Genomic DNA, 16,816 nt, shown 5'->3' on the forward strand with positions numbered 1-16,816 from the left:
TATAACTTACAAGCAGAGGTTTTGATAGTTTAGCCTTTGGTTGGATTGACCAGTATGGAAAAATAACCTGTTTACTTAAAAAGAAATATGAATATTTTGATGGTAGCCTTTCTTCTTTCTCATTCCTGTAGGAGCTGGGATAGGTAGTGTGGCAAGATTACATATGAGATTTGTTTTTTTACTCAAGCTTAAGCCTATGGGGAGAGGGAAGTAAAATAAGTCTCATATTTTCCAAATGTTCCCAAGCCAATCCTGGCCAGCTGTCGCGATTAGAAGGCATTGGCACAAGGAATAGGAGGAATTTTTTATATTTTTTTTTAAGTTGTGTCAGCGTTGGATTTCTTCCAGGCAGATTTTCCTGCTTAATCTTCACTTTAAATCCGTCCTCATCTAGCTTTCCTAGTCCAGCAAAGCCTTTGGGTTATGGCAGGGCGGATGATGCCCTGCAATGGCCAGCTGTGGCCCAAAGAGTCAGATGAGCCATACAGTGTGTGTGTGTGTGTGTGTGTGTGTGTGTGTGTGTGTGTGTGTGTGTGTGTGTGTGTGTGTGTGTGCGTGTGCGTGTGCACAAGCTCACATGTGATTCTGAGTATGTTTGCATGAGAGGAAACTCTTGCATGTGTCATTGTGTTCTTCCATTCGTCTGTTGTGTCCAAAGGATATTAATGTTTTTATTTAGATGAGAATTCATCTCATTTATCCAGCTGTATTGTGGGGAAAACCCTGGAATTCAGAGTTTGTTCTTGTTTGTGGTCACAGAGGATAGACCCATGTCAGATCCTGACTAATCCAACTGAACCTTAAGCACTGGATCCTCCTCTTCAGAAAGTCTGTCATGGATTAAACACTATTCTACTGAGTGTTTATGGGTTCACATCACTTTCATTATCTACACCATAATGAATTCCTCATTTTTCACTGGCTGCACCACAATAATACTGCAGTATTATTACAAATGTTTGATGGACCGTCATCTATCCATCCTATGCCTTCATCTGTAGCTATCATGAAGGATGATGGGATTCATTTATTTATTTCTTTTTTGTCACTGCTTGTCATTAAGCTCTAGTCTCCTGCTATTCCAGTTTGGCAGGTCAGCTCCGCGGTGATTATTCATCAGCCAGCGTTACTACTGAATGATGCACAACTACTGTAAATCATCCCATAGTGACTCCAAGGTTAGGTATCATCCCATAACCTTGTTTTCCTGATGGTACTGTCATGAATAATGAACTGAGGTACTTTCCGTTCTCCTGAGCCCTTCAGCTGTTTTGGTTTCGACATAACAGCACAGCTCATTTTAATCACAGGGTTGAGCACTGAAATGCTGATATTGTTGTGAGCAGGTGTGGCAATTGGTACTGCATTGGTAATTCAAAAGAAGCTCATTCATATGTCTTTGTTGACTCTGCTTAAGCCCTCATTGTGGAGTGCACACATTTCTTATTTTGATGGCAATGAGTTGTTAGGACTACAGGAAATTAGAGTAAACAACCCTACAAAATACAGTCAGAGAGGAGAAAAGGCTCAGAAAAGGATTTATGATTTCAGTGGGTTTTTTCTGGCTGCAGGTCCTTTTTTGGAAAATAGGTGAAGGTCTCTGTTTCTTATCCTAAGAGGGATTCCTTTTTTAAGATATCAAATATGGATTACGAATCATTTGTTCACTACTTCAGAGAAAAGTGGCTGTATTTTTTTTTACAGTCTCATAAACTAGATAAAATAAACAGATGGAAATGTTCAGATGTTTTATCTGCCACAGTGATTTAAATACTGTAACCAACAGATCATTAAACTTTATCACAATGATGCAAAAATGTACAACCGCTATAAAACTGCAATGATGTGCAGCATTAGCCACGATGGGCTGCTACATGCTGAGATATTAAAGGGATAGCAACAATTTCTCAATGGTATGGAAACATTTGTGTGTTATATTGTGGAATAAATCTCCCTGTCAATCCCTGCGCTGAAAAAAGGAGTTCCAGTTCAACGTTAGTGAAAGGGGTTTGTGAAATTTTGGAGACAGCACACTTTTCTTGACTCTGTCCTTGCACACAGACATCATTAGAGTGAACAAAACGCAACAAACCTGCAGACGTCTAAGATGAGCAACACCGCTCATAACACCGGTAACCCTGGACGCTCATCTTCCCCAGGCAATTTCTCCTCATTGATGTAATTGATGTGTCCCTGAAGGGGCTTTTTCGCCCATGTTTCCTCAGGGCAGGCTGCTGTTGCAGGCTTAATGGCAACTCACAGACAGCATCCAGAGGCTATGGATCACAGCAGCCTTGGAGCAGCCTTTCAGGCCTCTGTTATTTGAGTGCCAGGAGTATTGATTCACTGTGTCACGGATTATTATAAACACAGATTAATAGACAGTAAGTTTTCAGCTCCGGGCAAAGAAAAAAACATTAGAGGAATGGCATTTTGCTTCAGTGGTTTGGCTACATGTTGGGGTTGTATAATAGAGATGTGACAGCTCAACCTTCAGTATATAGCATGCAGTTTCAGTTTTAATCCCCAGAGAAATCTTTCAGTTGCTTTTCTTATAAGGCGACGACTGTGTTGAATACTAAGTCAACTTTTCCTGGAAGAATTTCAGTGTTGTCATATAACTATTTGACATGTTTACAGCCTGAGTTTATGAACTCTTCACTCTTCTCTTGTTTTGTTTTTTTGAGTATTTTTTCAGTCATTTCCTTATTTCATTTGGTTCCATCATAAAAGTGATTTATTTTCAATTTCTCACTGCTATCTGTGTCAGAGGCTGTTAATGATACCTAACAGTGGAGGTGCACGGTGCTGCGGGAGTGTCACTTCAGTGTTCTGTACACTGGGATTTGGAAGCACTCTGTGTGTCTGTGCCTGATGATACCAGTAGGGACCCGTGAGCACTGAGGTGAGGGATGACCAGTCTCCCTTGTGAAATATTCAAACACTAAATATCCGACTTCAATCCTGTTGTCTTATGTAACCAGGCGGGGTTTTTCTGGCTCAGTACGATGCCAGAGGTTAGAAATCCAAAAGGCTTCATTTCATTCAGCTTTGCTAATGTATTCAAAGCCTGCATGGTGGTGAATTCTCATTTAAATACTGCTTGAGGTTCTTCACATTGTGTTACAGATTCTATATCCGATTCTTGCTAAATTATTGTGGCCAAAATATGTTATTGATAACAATATTGCCACCACATCTATAGAAAACAGCATTTTTGTCACAGTTAGATATTTCAGATCACGAAGTACATACAAAATTAGGGGAAAAAATCTACCCAATCGTACTTGGCCCTATGTGAAAAAGTACCTGTCCCCTTGTGAAATCATGAATTAAATGTGATTAAGCACATTACTTTGGAAAGCTGGGTTTAATTTTTCTAGCCACACCCACGCCTGATTACTGTCAGTACTGCTGAATCACTTAAGCAGAACCTGTCTGACAAAGTGAAGCAGGCTAAAATGTCCAAAACGCAACAGAACGACACAAAAATGGCAGAGAAATAAAGTCTATCTATCAGTTTTGAAAGGGTTACAAAGCTCAAACTCATTTGGGTTATGCAGCATGACAAGTTCACCACTGAATGGCTAAAAAAAATAAAATAAAATTAAGATTTTGGTGGGTCTAAGTCAAAAGCCGGACTCAAATCAGATTGAGATGGTGTGACCTTAAACAGGCTGTTCATGCTGAAAAACCCTTTAATGTGGCTGAATAAGAACAATCCTACAAAGAAGAGGGAGCCAAAATTCCTCCACTCTTATGAGAAAGACTCATTGTCATTTCTCAGAAACACTCATTACAATTTTTGGTGCCAAGGGCGGCACAACATGCTATGAGGTTTAGGGAGGATTTTCACATTTTCACATAGGGTTATGTAGGTTTGGATAGCCTTTAAATGTGACAAGTGTGGATAAAACAAGAATACTAGATACTAGTTCATTACTATAGGTTATTTTGCTCTGATTGTCAGTACTTGTTTGTTGTATTACTGATTCATTTTGCACATAAAACATGTAATCTCATATCTCCTGAACATTTTTGTTCTGGTCTAGCGTTACTTAACATGAAAGGGATTTCCATAATACTTTCTTTTTATAAAGAGTAGAGTACATGTGCAGAGTAAAAATGAGCAGCTCAAAACAAAAAAATCCCCTCACTATGTATAAAGAGGCATTGAATTATTGTAATTTAAACTGCACGACAACCTCTGTTTAGGATTGCAACTCATCTGCCTTAACAAAGACCATAAAGCCTTTCAGGGAGAATGTGTGAAAACAGTAAACATTACAATGAGCTTCTGTTCTCTATGAGCGACTGATCAGTCACTCACCTCTTAAACTCTGCCCCACTTTGCACACAATCAACAGCTTGTGTTTCCGCTCATTATAAATTACTGCAAGTGGTGCCCGTACATGTTTGTGTCAGTCACCGGCAATAATAAAACAGATCTGTGTGTCTGAACTCAGCAGGACAGTATTTTAGGGTGTTGGTATTCCACAGTAGCTACATGCTAATAGCTCTTATTTCCTTTCCGGTGCACTGATTGATACAGGAATAAATGCATCTGCCACATGATCGAGTGACTGCCAGAATAATTAAAGGTTAGCTGAAGGTGGGCTCTCTCGAAACTGATGGTAGTTGTCTTCTCATTCTGCTTCAGTACCTACGCTGGCTCCTGCTGAGCGTCGACTCTTTCTATCATGTACTGTTAATGCCATTATGGCTCCAAAAGCTGAGTGTTCACTAAGAGGGAAAGTTGGGTCACATGTTTGAATAGCTCCTCTGACTCTCAAACTCACCGCCTCATATTCTCATTAATAATTAGCTGTTCCTGAGTCCATTGTAATGCTGTGCTTCCCCCGCTGCAAAGAAGGCTCTTACATTTTTAAAGAACTCAATATAACTTTTGACTTAATAGGAAATAAAAATGCAAATTTTCTGCTGAAGTATTATGGGTTTGCTTTGTGGATGCTTTCTAATAGAAGGTAAATAATGCATAAAAGAAAACAATTTGCATTTCATATATATATATTTTGGCTTTAGTTTGTAATAGTGCATCTGTACCTGTAGGTGTGCCCTTAACAATTCATCTCAGTAGAAAGAGACGTTGTTTGCATATAACCAATCAAAATGTTTTTTGAACCACATTTGTGTAATGCCGTACTGTCACTCAGCTTTCATCAGCGCGCCTCCAACACCGGCAAAACACATTTATGAAAAACTGGGCTTCTTAAAAATGCATCTCGACGATCCTCAATCTCACAATTTAAACCTCTTGTGCAACATCAAACTGCCACAGGAATAAAAGTGTTTTAAAAACACATAGATCACTCTGTCAAAAGTGGTGCCTCACTCTGTCAGTTGGGAGCAAAACAGTTATAGTGTCTATAGTCAAAATACTCTTAATGTCGTACAATGGCCCACTACACAGCTGCGTGCCATCTGTTTGTCCTGTCACAGGAAGGAAAGGCCACATTTCTGAAAAATCCATTTAATAATTCAATTCAATTTTATTTATTTAGCACCAAATCACGACAGCATGACATTTGTCTCATCGCCAGCAGCTTCATCTTTTCCCTCTATCTATCCCTCTCATTAATGTTTGTGGTAAGAGCGGTCGAGCATGAGCCCGCCTGCTCTCCAATCTCCATATTAAAAATCAAAGAAAAGGTCAGCTTAACAACACCTAAACTGTTATTGACGGGTCAGGGGGATGGAGGAGGGGGAGAATGGAGGGGAAGGTCAATAATGCAGATAAATACTATAGGGTTGTGAAATTAAAACTGTCAAAATATGCAGATTAGGAGGGAAAGAGTGAGATCATTATTGAAGAAGAGTGGATGTGCACGTGGTTCTACTGTAGAAGGCACCTGAGGGTAGACAGTTATTGCTGTACTGAAGGAAAATGTCGAAATTTAGAAAATGCATTTGTATGTCTCTGTATCTGAGAGGAGAACCTATATTCATAGCCCCATAGAATGTATAAGGTAAGCAGGTTTAAAGATATTAAACCGACTGTGGGATCATAAGCCCACCATCATGCTCTACTTAATCACTCCCTGGTACAGTGAGGATATTGCTGACTCCCATAATCATTGTCATTTTATTTCATGCTTTAGACACCAGAGGTGGACCAGGAAAAAAAAAGGAAGAAGAAGCTGGGAGAAAGGCAGTGAACTGGAGAATTTTGATGACTTAAAAACAAACATGTGCTCCCTCAAACCATTTTTCTTTGAAAAGGGGAGGAATGATGAGCAGATGGGTCTCTTTCACTGCAATTCACAGGAGTCCTCCTTGAGCAGTTCCATTAACCTTTTATCAATGTATGGAGCACAAAAGATCATTGCACAGGCACAGTGTCTTCTGGCCTTACTCAGATAGGCAGGGGGTGGTGGAATTTTAGTATTAATTCAACGACCATGCATCATTACTGATACTCATTCTGTGGTGTAATTGCTTTGTGGATCCCAACTGCAGTGATCTGTAAGAGAGAGACTCGTATTTTTTACATGTGTAAAATTCAGACGTCAGATTGCATTCCCTGATTTAACAGGCAGTCACACAGCGTTACATCAGCATTTTATAGCAGAGAGTTTTGCTGACTAAAAACGGCATGGGTGGCACGGAGGAGCGTTGGTTAGCTTTGACATCCCACATCAAGAAAGGGTTTAAATTTCCTAATCTCTGGGCCTTTTTTCTATGGAATTTGATCTCCTCTGACTGTGTAGGTTTCCTGCAGGCTTCCTCCCACAGAACAAAGACATGCATGTTAGGTTAATTGTTATTTCTAAATTGGCTGTTGGTGTAAATGTGCTTAACTGTGTAGGATAAAGTTTTGCACGTGAAAAATGAAAATGTCCAAAATTTGAGCTTAACACAATCCCAGCAGTTGGGATGATAACAGCAAATTATCAGCAGCTGCATGGTAAAGTACTATGACTTTCCAATATCAAATTTCATAAAAGAGGCGGTATTTGAGTTTATTTAAAATACTTACATCTGTTTGGCAAGCCACTTTGCAACCCACCTCGACCCCAGCTCCTCACATTTGTGCTTTGATGCCTGCTCTGCGTGTGTGTGTGTGCTCCAGAACAAGAGCCATACAGCTCTTCTTTTTTGTTTTTGATTGATCCATTTCAGTAAAATCTAACTTCATCTCTTTCTCCTACAGATCCATCCATGCGTCACAGGCAGAAGACAGTGGTGACAGACATGTGCTACCCAACAGAAATATCCAGCCTGATGGACTTTGGCACACCAGACTGCTCGCTAGGCAAAGGTACTGCGGCGCTCCAAAAGACAAGATGTTGCCTTGGTGACAGCAAGAAGTGAGCATGGTGAAGACAGACACAGAGCTGTCAGCTTGACTTGTGGGTGCAATGGGGGGTTAAAGCTGAGCAAAAGGCTGCACAGGCTAGAGGGTGGTGAGAACAGTCAGATAACAGCACTTGGTGCCTGACCACGAGGGCTTTACCATCCATTACAGCCTTTGATTTATCGCAGCTAAATAACGTGTTTTGTTTCCCAATGCAAGACACAGAAGTGCTGACACCAAATTGGGAGACTCGATTGATTCTCAGAGAAAAACATTTCACTCTGCAAACCGCTTTAATCTGAATGGAACTATATTGATGTTTATTGCGCTAGAGTTACAATGCAGCATGCAGTTATTGCAGGGCTGCGTGGCCACTTACCTCCTCCAATCACTGCTGTCAGTGTGCAGCTCAGGATAATAGCCTCTGTCAGTTTCTGAAGTGCAGCAGTCAAAGTGACCAGTGTGTATCCGTGGCACAAAAGGTATCGATCATGAGGTCAATTGATTGTATGTCCATTGTTGCTTGTGTCCGTTAGTGTTTCTCATTCTAATGACTACTATTGTCCGCGCTTGTTCTCAAACCAGAAAGTCTGCACTGTAATTGTAATTCAGGTCTTTTCTTCCAAGTCTAAAGCCTCAAAGCTGGAAGAACATGCTCGGTTGCTGTTCGACAAGTCTGATGTCATTTCCATCGACAATGAGCACCGGCTCTAGTGACCTCGGCCACTCATTCTCCTGCTTCTCCCACTGCCTATTGTTGTTTTGAGTTTTCTTCCTTTCCTCCTTTTTTTATACAGCCTGTACTCTCTGTAGGCAAGCTAATATTTTAATCCCACTTCATCCTAACTCTCTATCAGCACTCCCCAGTGCTGATAATGCAGACTGACAGGTCAACCGTTCTCTGCTGAGAGAAGGGAGAGCAATACAGCAGAGGAGAGTGGAGGGTAGAAAAAGAAGGCTTTTAGGATTTCTTCTTGCTTTAATGTTAGCAAAGCAAATGAATGGCATAGTGATACAGGGAGTTGAGCTGAAGAATAAGGGCACAGAGGAGTGGAAAATTTCAGACTGAAGAGGTGTCAGAATAAAAGCAATACTGTGAATAAAATTTGGTGTAGTTGCACAATGACTTTAGATTTATGAAGTGCTACATTTGACGAAAAAAAGTATCTATTTAAATAAAGACAAAGAAAACAGATATAGAAAGGTTCAAATATTAATCTAAGTGAATATAATTACATTATTATTAGATTGAATCATTCAAAAGTTCTAATAAACTAAATCAAGGATTTATGATGCAGGCCATACCCTAAACCCAAAGCATTTGCAGCATCTGCCTTTCTCTACAACGAGATAAATCTCCTTCTTTTTGATGTCTTACAATAACTGCCAATGAAGAGTTACTGTTGCAATCTTTACTCTGAGCTGTGATCGGACAGAGAAAATGAGCCTGGCAGTAATCCTTGAGGTGTCAGTGCGTGACTGACAGATCCATTGCCTCATGTGACAAGTATCTGGTTAGACCACATTTGATCTTTGGACGGAGTTAAAAAGCTAAGCATCAACCTCTGACAGCCGGGACAAACGGCGCAGCTGCTCTGAACTGCTGTCACATCTTTACATGCAAGAGATTTAACTGAAGTTTCTGTGACATACAAACACTCCTACACACACAAATATATTATGCTTACACTTTAGTATGCTAGTTATGTTGCTCAGGTGCTCATAAACTTAAAAAAAGAAAAGAAAAGAAAGGTTTCTATCTAAGTGGGCCCTTTAGGCTGAATTAATTCAGGTACAGTCCTGTCTCTTTTCTTCAAATCACCTCACTGTACCTGCCTTTGGGTTTTGAGCCTGAAGAGGCTCGAGAAGAAAACTGGACCAGCCTTCACCTTATTTATTATTAATCTGTTCAAACACATCCCAGTTCCTATCTAACGTGGCACAGTCTGTCCTTACTCAGCACTGGGCAAAGACCAACCCCATCCCCAGAGGGTTAATGATAAGGTGCATTGCTCATACTAATGTTCTAATCTCACTGTGAAGAGGTAAGGCTGTTTAGTTTGAAGTAATTCGCCACTGTTGTGGTCCTTTTTCCTCCTCTTTAAAGCGCTTTATACTGAAGTTTAATTGGCTGTGTTTGGAGGGGGATTTGTTTTCCTTCCTATGGCCAAAACACACATTCGCATCCAGGAAGTGAGCACTGTACACTCATGTAGAGGCCCACAGAGAGTGCATAGCTTTCACAGAGGGGTGTATCCTCTTGCGTTCAGCTGGTGGAGTGTAAAAGCACACGCTTCACAGTGTTCTCGGCCATCAGGTGGGGTGAGAACGCCACTGACTCACCTGGCTCATTACCTGAGGGCCTTGGTGCAGTTTGTATTCCCCGCCCCCTCCACCCTCCCACACGTGTGTAGGAGGCGGAAGGTAGGAGGGGGGGAATAAAAGCGGTAGTGGGCGTGGGTGAATGTTGTCCTAGTTGCCCGTGGACACCTCGTTACGCAGGTACACAGAGAAAGAGGCTCGTTTGGTACGAAAGGGGGCAGGAAAGGTAGCGAGTTTCTCTCAGGGGATGACTTCCTGGTAACCTGTTTGGGTGGAGCCACAGAAAGCAGAGCTGGGAGCGGCCGGACCGGCAGCGCAGTGTGCGTGTGTGTGTTTGTATGTGAGGTTTGAATGGTCTGTGTGTGCACTGGCCGGGACGCATAGGTGTGCGTTTAATTATTATTTTTTTAATCTGCTATGAGAGCTCACACCGAGGCTGACAGTGGAGCCGAGCATAGCCTGTGCCGAGAAGGACATGAGGTCCGAGAAAGAGGAGGGGAAGGCCGGTGAGTGATCAATAGAAAATAGACGGTGAAAAAAGACTGTGTGTGCGTGCGTGTGTGTGTGTGTGCGCGTGTGGCGTGTGTGTGAGAGGGAGAGAGAGGGTGAGTGAGTGGGTTTACTGTTCGTGTCCTAATGCGTGTGCTTGCCTGGACTGATTACATAATAGGAATATAAAAGTTACAACAAAGCTGATTAATTTCTGAAATTTCACGTTTGAGACTGAAATGATTTGTGATGCAGTGTAACAAGCGCTGCTGTAGGACACGCTACATTTGACTCAGGCGTTTTTATTTGGTACATGCCTGATTTAACTTAGGCGCCTACTTATTGTCCCGATGTAAAGCGTGGACTTTGTACATTTATTTGACAGGTAGACTATAGATTTATTCAAAACAATGTCATTAGTTTATAAAAAAAAAAAAGACATCTCCACTGCGCCTCGGATTGCTTTAATGCTCGATTAATTGGCCCCTTTATTCATGATCGATCATTATAATATTTGCTAGGTTAATCCTAATTGTTTTCTAGAACAAACAGAAAGCTAGTGAATTCACTGTAGCAGAATACACATTTGAATGTGCAGAAAAAATGTGTTTTTTTTAAGTAGTTAAAATTAAAAGTTACAGTAAACAGTTAATCAGCTCAGTTAGGTTTTGACAATCAGATCATAAATCAATTGACTGATTTCACCTGCTCTAATATTAAGTAATCGAACCAAGCTTCTCTTCTTGCCAGCTGTGATATTGAAGTGGTTCTCATGGCAAAAAATTTTTTAATACTCATAACCACATGCCTTTTCCCTCCACTATAAAAGCTGATTAATTTAAATCTATTCCATATCCCAGGATTATTTATTTTACTTAAGTAAAAGTGACCTACATACTGTATGACACGTTTATATGGATGATCTTTTAATCTTTTACATTGTGCATGAACTGTGATGTTTCATCAAATTCATGTTCGGTATAAAGGAGTTTAGTAGCTCAGCAGACATAATGAAGCTGGCCTATAATCTAAGAGCTATGTTGGCCGTTGTGTTTGGATTCATTTAGGAAGCAGACGCACTGTATTATCCAGAAAACTGAAGAATTAAGATGCGTTATGTTTGATGGAAAATGAGAAGATCTTCTGCTATGGAGAATCTTTTCCTAGATGCCATGAAAAGGTTTCTTTGATGCTGCTGTGGGTGTGTGTCTGTGTCTGTCTACACATTCAGATGGACTTGTTGTGGTTGTTTATGAATCAATAGAGATGAGTTTCATCCCACAGTGTGTTGCATGACTCGTACAGGAGCTCATGTTTGCTGAAGCCTGAGGTCACCGCTCAGAAATTTGAAAGACAATGAGTTTGACCGACTGCACTGCAACGCACAGATTGTTCTTTTGCTGTTGCCGTCCCACTCACTGCGCTGTTGTGAAGTTATTCACCGAAGCCGTTACACACAGCGTGTGGCACATCTTTACATATAAAGTCAAGTTTGTTTGTTTTGTTTTCTGATTTCTTCGATCCTGTTTCTGTTTGATCTCCCTGTGAGCTGTAACTACCCTGAGCTAATCACAGGCCGTTATTGCTTTCAGCATCTCAACAAGTGCAACAGTTAACGAGTACAGAACGGGTAGTTTTTGCAGTGTTTTACATGATTTAAACTTGAGTAAGGCTTTTAACGTTACACACATAAGCTGCAGCCCAGCAGGCGCCACCTGCAGTTTGTGAGATTATTCAGGCATGCTCCAGGACATGAGGGACACTGTGTATCAAAACACGTGGATTTCCAGTTCTGCACGGACTAGATCCTGTTGTTCCTAGCAGATGTTAAGGCTTGTCTGCAGATTCAAACTGAGGGTTGTTCGCCATTTTCTTCTTCAGCGATTGACATCATGAACCCAACCTCAGACTCATTTTCAGTATTTTCTTTTCTTCTTCAGGATTCATAGTTTGTTGATATGCACAAGTCCATTTATGATTGGGACTTAAGTGAGTTGACAAAGTATTTGATGGCTTCTGGTTGCTTTGTTTCAGATACTAACATGGTGGCATGATGGTGACTTTACAATTTGATGGTAAACACCTCAGTTCATTAAACAATTTTAGTTTGCCAAACTGTTTCTTGACTGTAAAATCCTTCTATAAAACCACAATTTAAAAAAAAAACAAGGAAAGACATGTGATGTGTCTAATGGTGACCTTTTAGAGGTGCTAGTTGAAAGCATTTCTTCTCCTTGGACAAGCCATTTTTCTCCTTCCAGGCCTGTGGCCTTTCTCCAGAGCTGCATATTTATAATACTGACATGAGCGTGGTATCGATCTTCTAATCCTTCTCTTGTTAAGAACACAGGAGTATTTCCCAAACTGTCAAACTATGCCTTTAAAATAAATGCAGTATGAAATATCATAGCAACCTGACTATGTAGCATCTGTTAAATCCTGTGTGGCTTTACCACAGGAGCTTGTGCTTGATATCTAAGCAGATGTATCTGAGTGAAAACAGCTTGAGCAGATTGATTGGCTTCTCCGGTGTCTCACATTAGAACAGGGGGAAATTGTTATATATGGTTTAGCTTTAGAGGGATGAGGTCATTTTGATTGATTGAGCTGAAAGCTGGATAATAGTACATTCCCTGTACAGTCACTTCAGTTTTATTCCTTTGTCATAAACTGAAGGAGTGCCCTTTTCAGTTCCTTCATGCCAGCAGGGTTAAGTAATCACTGGATGATTCACTTTATGTAAACAAAACCAATGCACAGGGAAGGATGCCAATTCCAAGTGACATCGAGGGCGGATGCATCTCTTGACCATATTAAAAATATTTAAATTACTTTCAAGTTCTCGGAGCCTCCAAATGGAGCATCTTTGGCAGAGTGCCTAATCTGCACATTATAAACACGTGAATCAATTCCAGCTATCTTCACTTGGCATCCTTGCACTGACCTCAGTTGTAATGTAACCCCCTCCCCCCCAGGCAATTAATTAATAGGAACTGTTCCTGATAGATACTGTATACTTGCACAGATGTTCATTCCAGAGTCTAAGCAACTTAACACTTACACTGTTTTCATTCATCAGACCTTGTTTTTGCACATTTGGCTTGAAATAAAATACTGGTTCTACAGCACAGTAATGTACCAAGTTTAAGATTTAATTTGAGTAGGATTGGTTTAGTATGGTCATTTTTAATGCTGTACTGAGCATTTTGTGGTACAAGGGTAAACGGCACACAAATTGCAGTTGTTTAAGAGTAGTTGCACGTTCAGAATCCAGATTTTATTTTGGGAAGCTGTGCATTGTTTCAGTATTAGATCATGCACAGGTCAGAGATTAAATTGAGGTTGAATTGTCTCTGAATGCTGGGAGTAAAGGTTTGAGAATCCAGGTAAATAATAACCAAAAAAAAGGAAAAAATCTGTCAGCTAGAGAAAGAAACTGCGGTTTGCTTGCAGAAAAAAAAATCATAAAGGCCAAACACCCGTTTATGACTGCACTAAATGTCAGGAGTGCTATCTAGGAAAGGAGAGCAGACTTGTGTCCTTGTCAATGATTAAGGGAACACGTTGTGTCCCTAACTAGAAGAATCGCCACGAAATGCAAACCCTGGGTAAGAGACATGAAATGAAACCAGATCTGTGGACCCATAAAAAGAAATCAATCTCTGACTCGTGAGACTTTCTATGTTGGTGACAAAGCAGCGTCTTCTGTCAAGCACTGTGCTTCACTGGAATCAACACTGACAGAAGCAATGGGATAAATCAGAGATGTACAGGAGCGACGTGTGTGCTCAGAATTGGCTAAATGTAACGAACCCACTGGGTGAAATTTCACCATTCATCAGTACAGCAATCATAAACATAGCTATAAATCACCCAGCAACGAACTTTTCAAGTGAACAGCTGGAATATTCTAGATGTGCAAAGCTGGTAGAGACAAACCCTAAAAGACTGGCAGCTGTAATTTTAGCAAAAGGTGGTTCTACAAAGTATTGACTCAGAGGGCTGAATAATTACACACACCCCACTTTGCAGTTATTTATTTGTAAAAAATGTTTGGAATCATGTATGATTTGAATTTATGTTATGTTAGTAAATTTTAGAAAACTACAATCATTTTGTATGTTTATATTTGAATTTTTGATGTATTAGCTGGATTTGTTATCTATAACCGTGTTGAATTATCGATTAAATGGTAAATACTTTTGTCAGGTAGGTTAAAGAGTCAGTAGCATGCATTATTTATGCGCAGATGTATTATAGACAAGCCAGGTGTAATAGCCTGACAGGGGAATGGACCTGACCCATACGTGCAGAGACTTTTTAGGATGCAACAGCACAGTGCTCAGAGTCTCCGGGTGTCAGGGCATTAGAAATAAGGTGTTTGCTTACATCTTTTTGATCTCCTGGTTTGAAGCTCATCAGTGCTTTTACTGCTATTTGTAGCTTAAGCATATCAAATCTGATTTAATGCTGCCCACACTCTCTATACAATCTCCAATCCATTTCCACACAGGTTCCTGCTGTGCCCATAGTACAAGTTGACAATAAAGATGCTAAATATAGTTTTGCTGATGATTTTACAAAAGCCACTAATCGGTGCAGCGTACCTATGCCATCCACCCACCCAACCTCCCCTTAATTTGACTCAGCAGGGTGCCCCTGAAAGAATGAATGTATTTACTTATGAAGCTTCTCACTCTCAGTCGTTTCTCTTTCTCTTGTGTCAGGCATGGGTTTGGAACTGATTGGTTACAGTCATTTAATAAATCTGTAAACACATGGTTTGGTTTTTCTGTCTGAAGTTGTAAAAAAGCTCAGAAGACTTCTGGAAACTAATCTGAACAGACATTTGTTCAATGCAGAATTGGAAGGAGGAGGCAGCGTGATGGTAGATTTCACTGTTGTCTCACAGAAAGAAGGTCCTATATTCAAATCACTGGCCACCCGGGGGCCACCTGGGGGCCTCTCTCTGTGGCGTTTGCATGTTTTCCTTGCGTCTGTGTGGGTTCTCTGAAGATACTCCAGCTTTTCTCCACAGAAGGAAGATGTTGGCCTCGAATGATTGTCTGTTTCTGTGTGTAGGGCCTGTAGTAGCATGGCCACCTCTCCAGGAAGTACCATGTCTCTCATCCTATGGATGGATGGAATTATTTGAATGGGAGAAAGGAATTGACAGGAAGGTGTTGTTTTGGAGTTTTTTTTCTTTTAACTTGACTTCCTGATTTTATATATCTGTAGTTATGCAATCAGCTGCAAGACCACACACTTTGGCCCCTTTTATCTGTCACTACCATGATGACATACTTGCACTGACGGGGCCAACACGCCTATGTTTATCCAAATATGCTGAGGCTAATGGGAATCAACCTAGTATTAGTCATAAACAAAAGTATGTAAAGATTTCATCCAGTGGTTCTTCAGATGCCAGAGATACCATAAGAAAACTAGTAACGTCACTCAGATACTCATGTGTATCTGTGCATCACCACTCTGATGAAGCACTCTAAAGTTATTTGCAATGTGACGCAAGTCACATGAATGTTTTGTTACTGACTGTATGCCTTGCATGGCTTTTAAGGTGTATTTTTCCTCCCTTTAAAGGTTACACAGTTACTTGTATGAGCTGAATCATACTGTTGTCTTCTCTCATGTCAGTCTTGCCCGAGCTTCATACCATAAATAGTGAAGGCCAGAGCTCAGCAGGCATGTGCGCCTGTTCTCATAATTTACTATAGAAATAGCCACCTTTAAGCTCAATTGCACACACTAAGTGCAACCATTTTCAGAAACTCAGGACACTATAAATATAAATTAAAACAGGAGGCATTGCTGTGCAAATAATTCAAGCCTTTCATTGAAAATAATACTAAATATTGAAACTGAAAAGCTCTTTTTCACCCCTAAATTTGATGCTGATAACATGATACAGGAAAAGCTTGGACGATTGCTTGGACGATTGCTACTTTACTGCATAAATTCTTCCTTTAACAATGCTATTTATAGTTCAGAGGAACTGAGCGATTTTTATAGTTTAGAGACTGCAATGTTGTCCTGTCCATTCTAGATGTGGGATTTCAGCAGCCCCATTGGCCTCTTTTGTCATTTTACAGCTCCCTGCTGCAACGAGGGCAGTTCAGCATCCAGACCCTTTTGTTAAGGAGTCTGGCTGCTGTAATATGGGCAGAATATAGTTTACTTATTTCAGCAAGACCATGGTAGAAGCCTTCCTTTAGAAAAAAAAAAACATTGTTGGATTGGTAGCATAATGATGAATAGATAAAGATATGTGTATAGCGTTCAGCACCTCCATATCATCACCGACGTCAAACAATCTAGAACGGATCAGAAGATCACAGACATTCAATGTAGGCTTTTGGCCTTGTCCCTTTTAAACATTTTACACATTGGTGCAGTGGTTAGTGCTGTCACCACAAAGGAAGAAGGTTCCTGATTCAAACCCCGGCTGGACCCTTAGTGTGTGGAGTTTGCATGTTATCCACGGGGCGTGTGGGTTTTCTTTCAGTTGCTCCGTCCTTCTCCTACAGTCCAAAGACATGTATGTTAGATCTGTGCTACGTAAATGCACAGACGTAGCATTTGCAGTACATAGCACTGCAAAATCTTTGCAACTTTACATGAAGAAATGTTATTCTGAAACTATAAACTTGCTCATGCAGTCTTTCCAGGTTG

General features: G+C 40.6%; 1 protein-coding gene across 3 annotated transcripts in view; it reads left to right on the top strand.

Annotated features, from left to right (window-relative positions):
• Positions 1–16,816, top strand: part of kaznb (kazrin, periplakin interacting protein b) — a 139,724-nt gene that overhangs the window by 97,775 nt on the left and 25,133 nt on the right. For all 3 annotated transcript variants that reach the window (XM_086292721.1, XM_086292720.1, XM_086292722.1), the window contains one exon: positions 7,172–7,279. In XM_086292721.1, coding sequence (XP_086148847.1) covers positions 7,172–7,279 — 108 coding nt within the window. The remainder of the gene's footprint in view (positions 1–7,171; positions 7,280–16,816) is intronic.

The sequence above is a fragment of the Aulonocara sp. 'chitande type north' Nkhata Bay genome, linkage group LG5, assembly GCF_057382095.1.
Source record: "Aulonocara sp. 'chitande type north' Nkhata Bay isolate Kocher_YH1m ecotype deep benthic linkage group LG5, A_spYH_male_GT1.1, whole genome shotgun sequence".
Classification (NCBI taxonomy): Eukaryota; Metazoa; Chordata; class Actinopteri; order Cichliformes; family Cichlidae; genus Aulonocara; species Aulonocara sp. 'chitande type north' Nkhata Bay.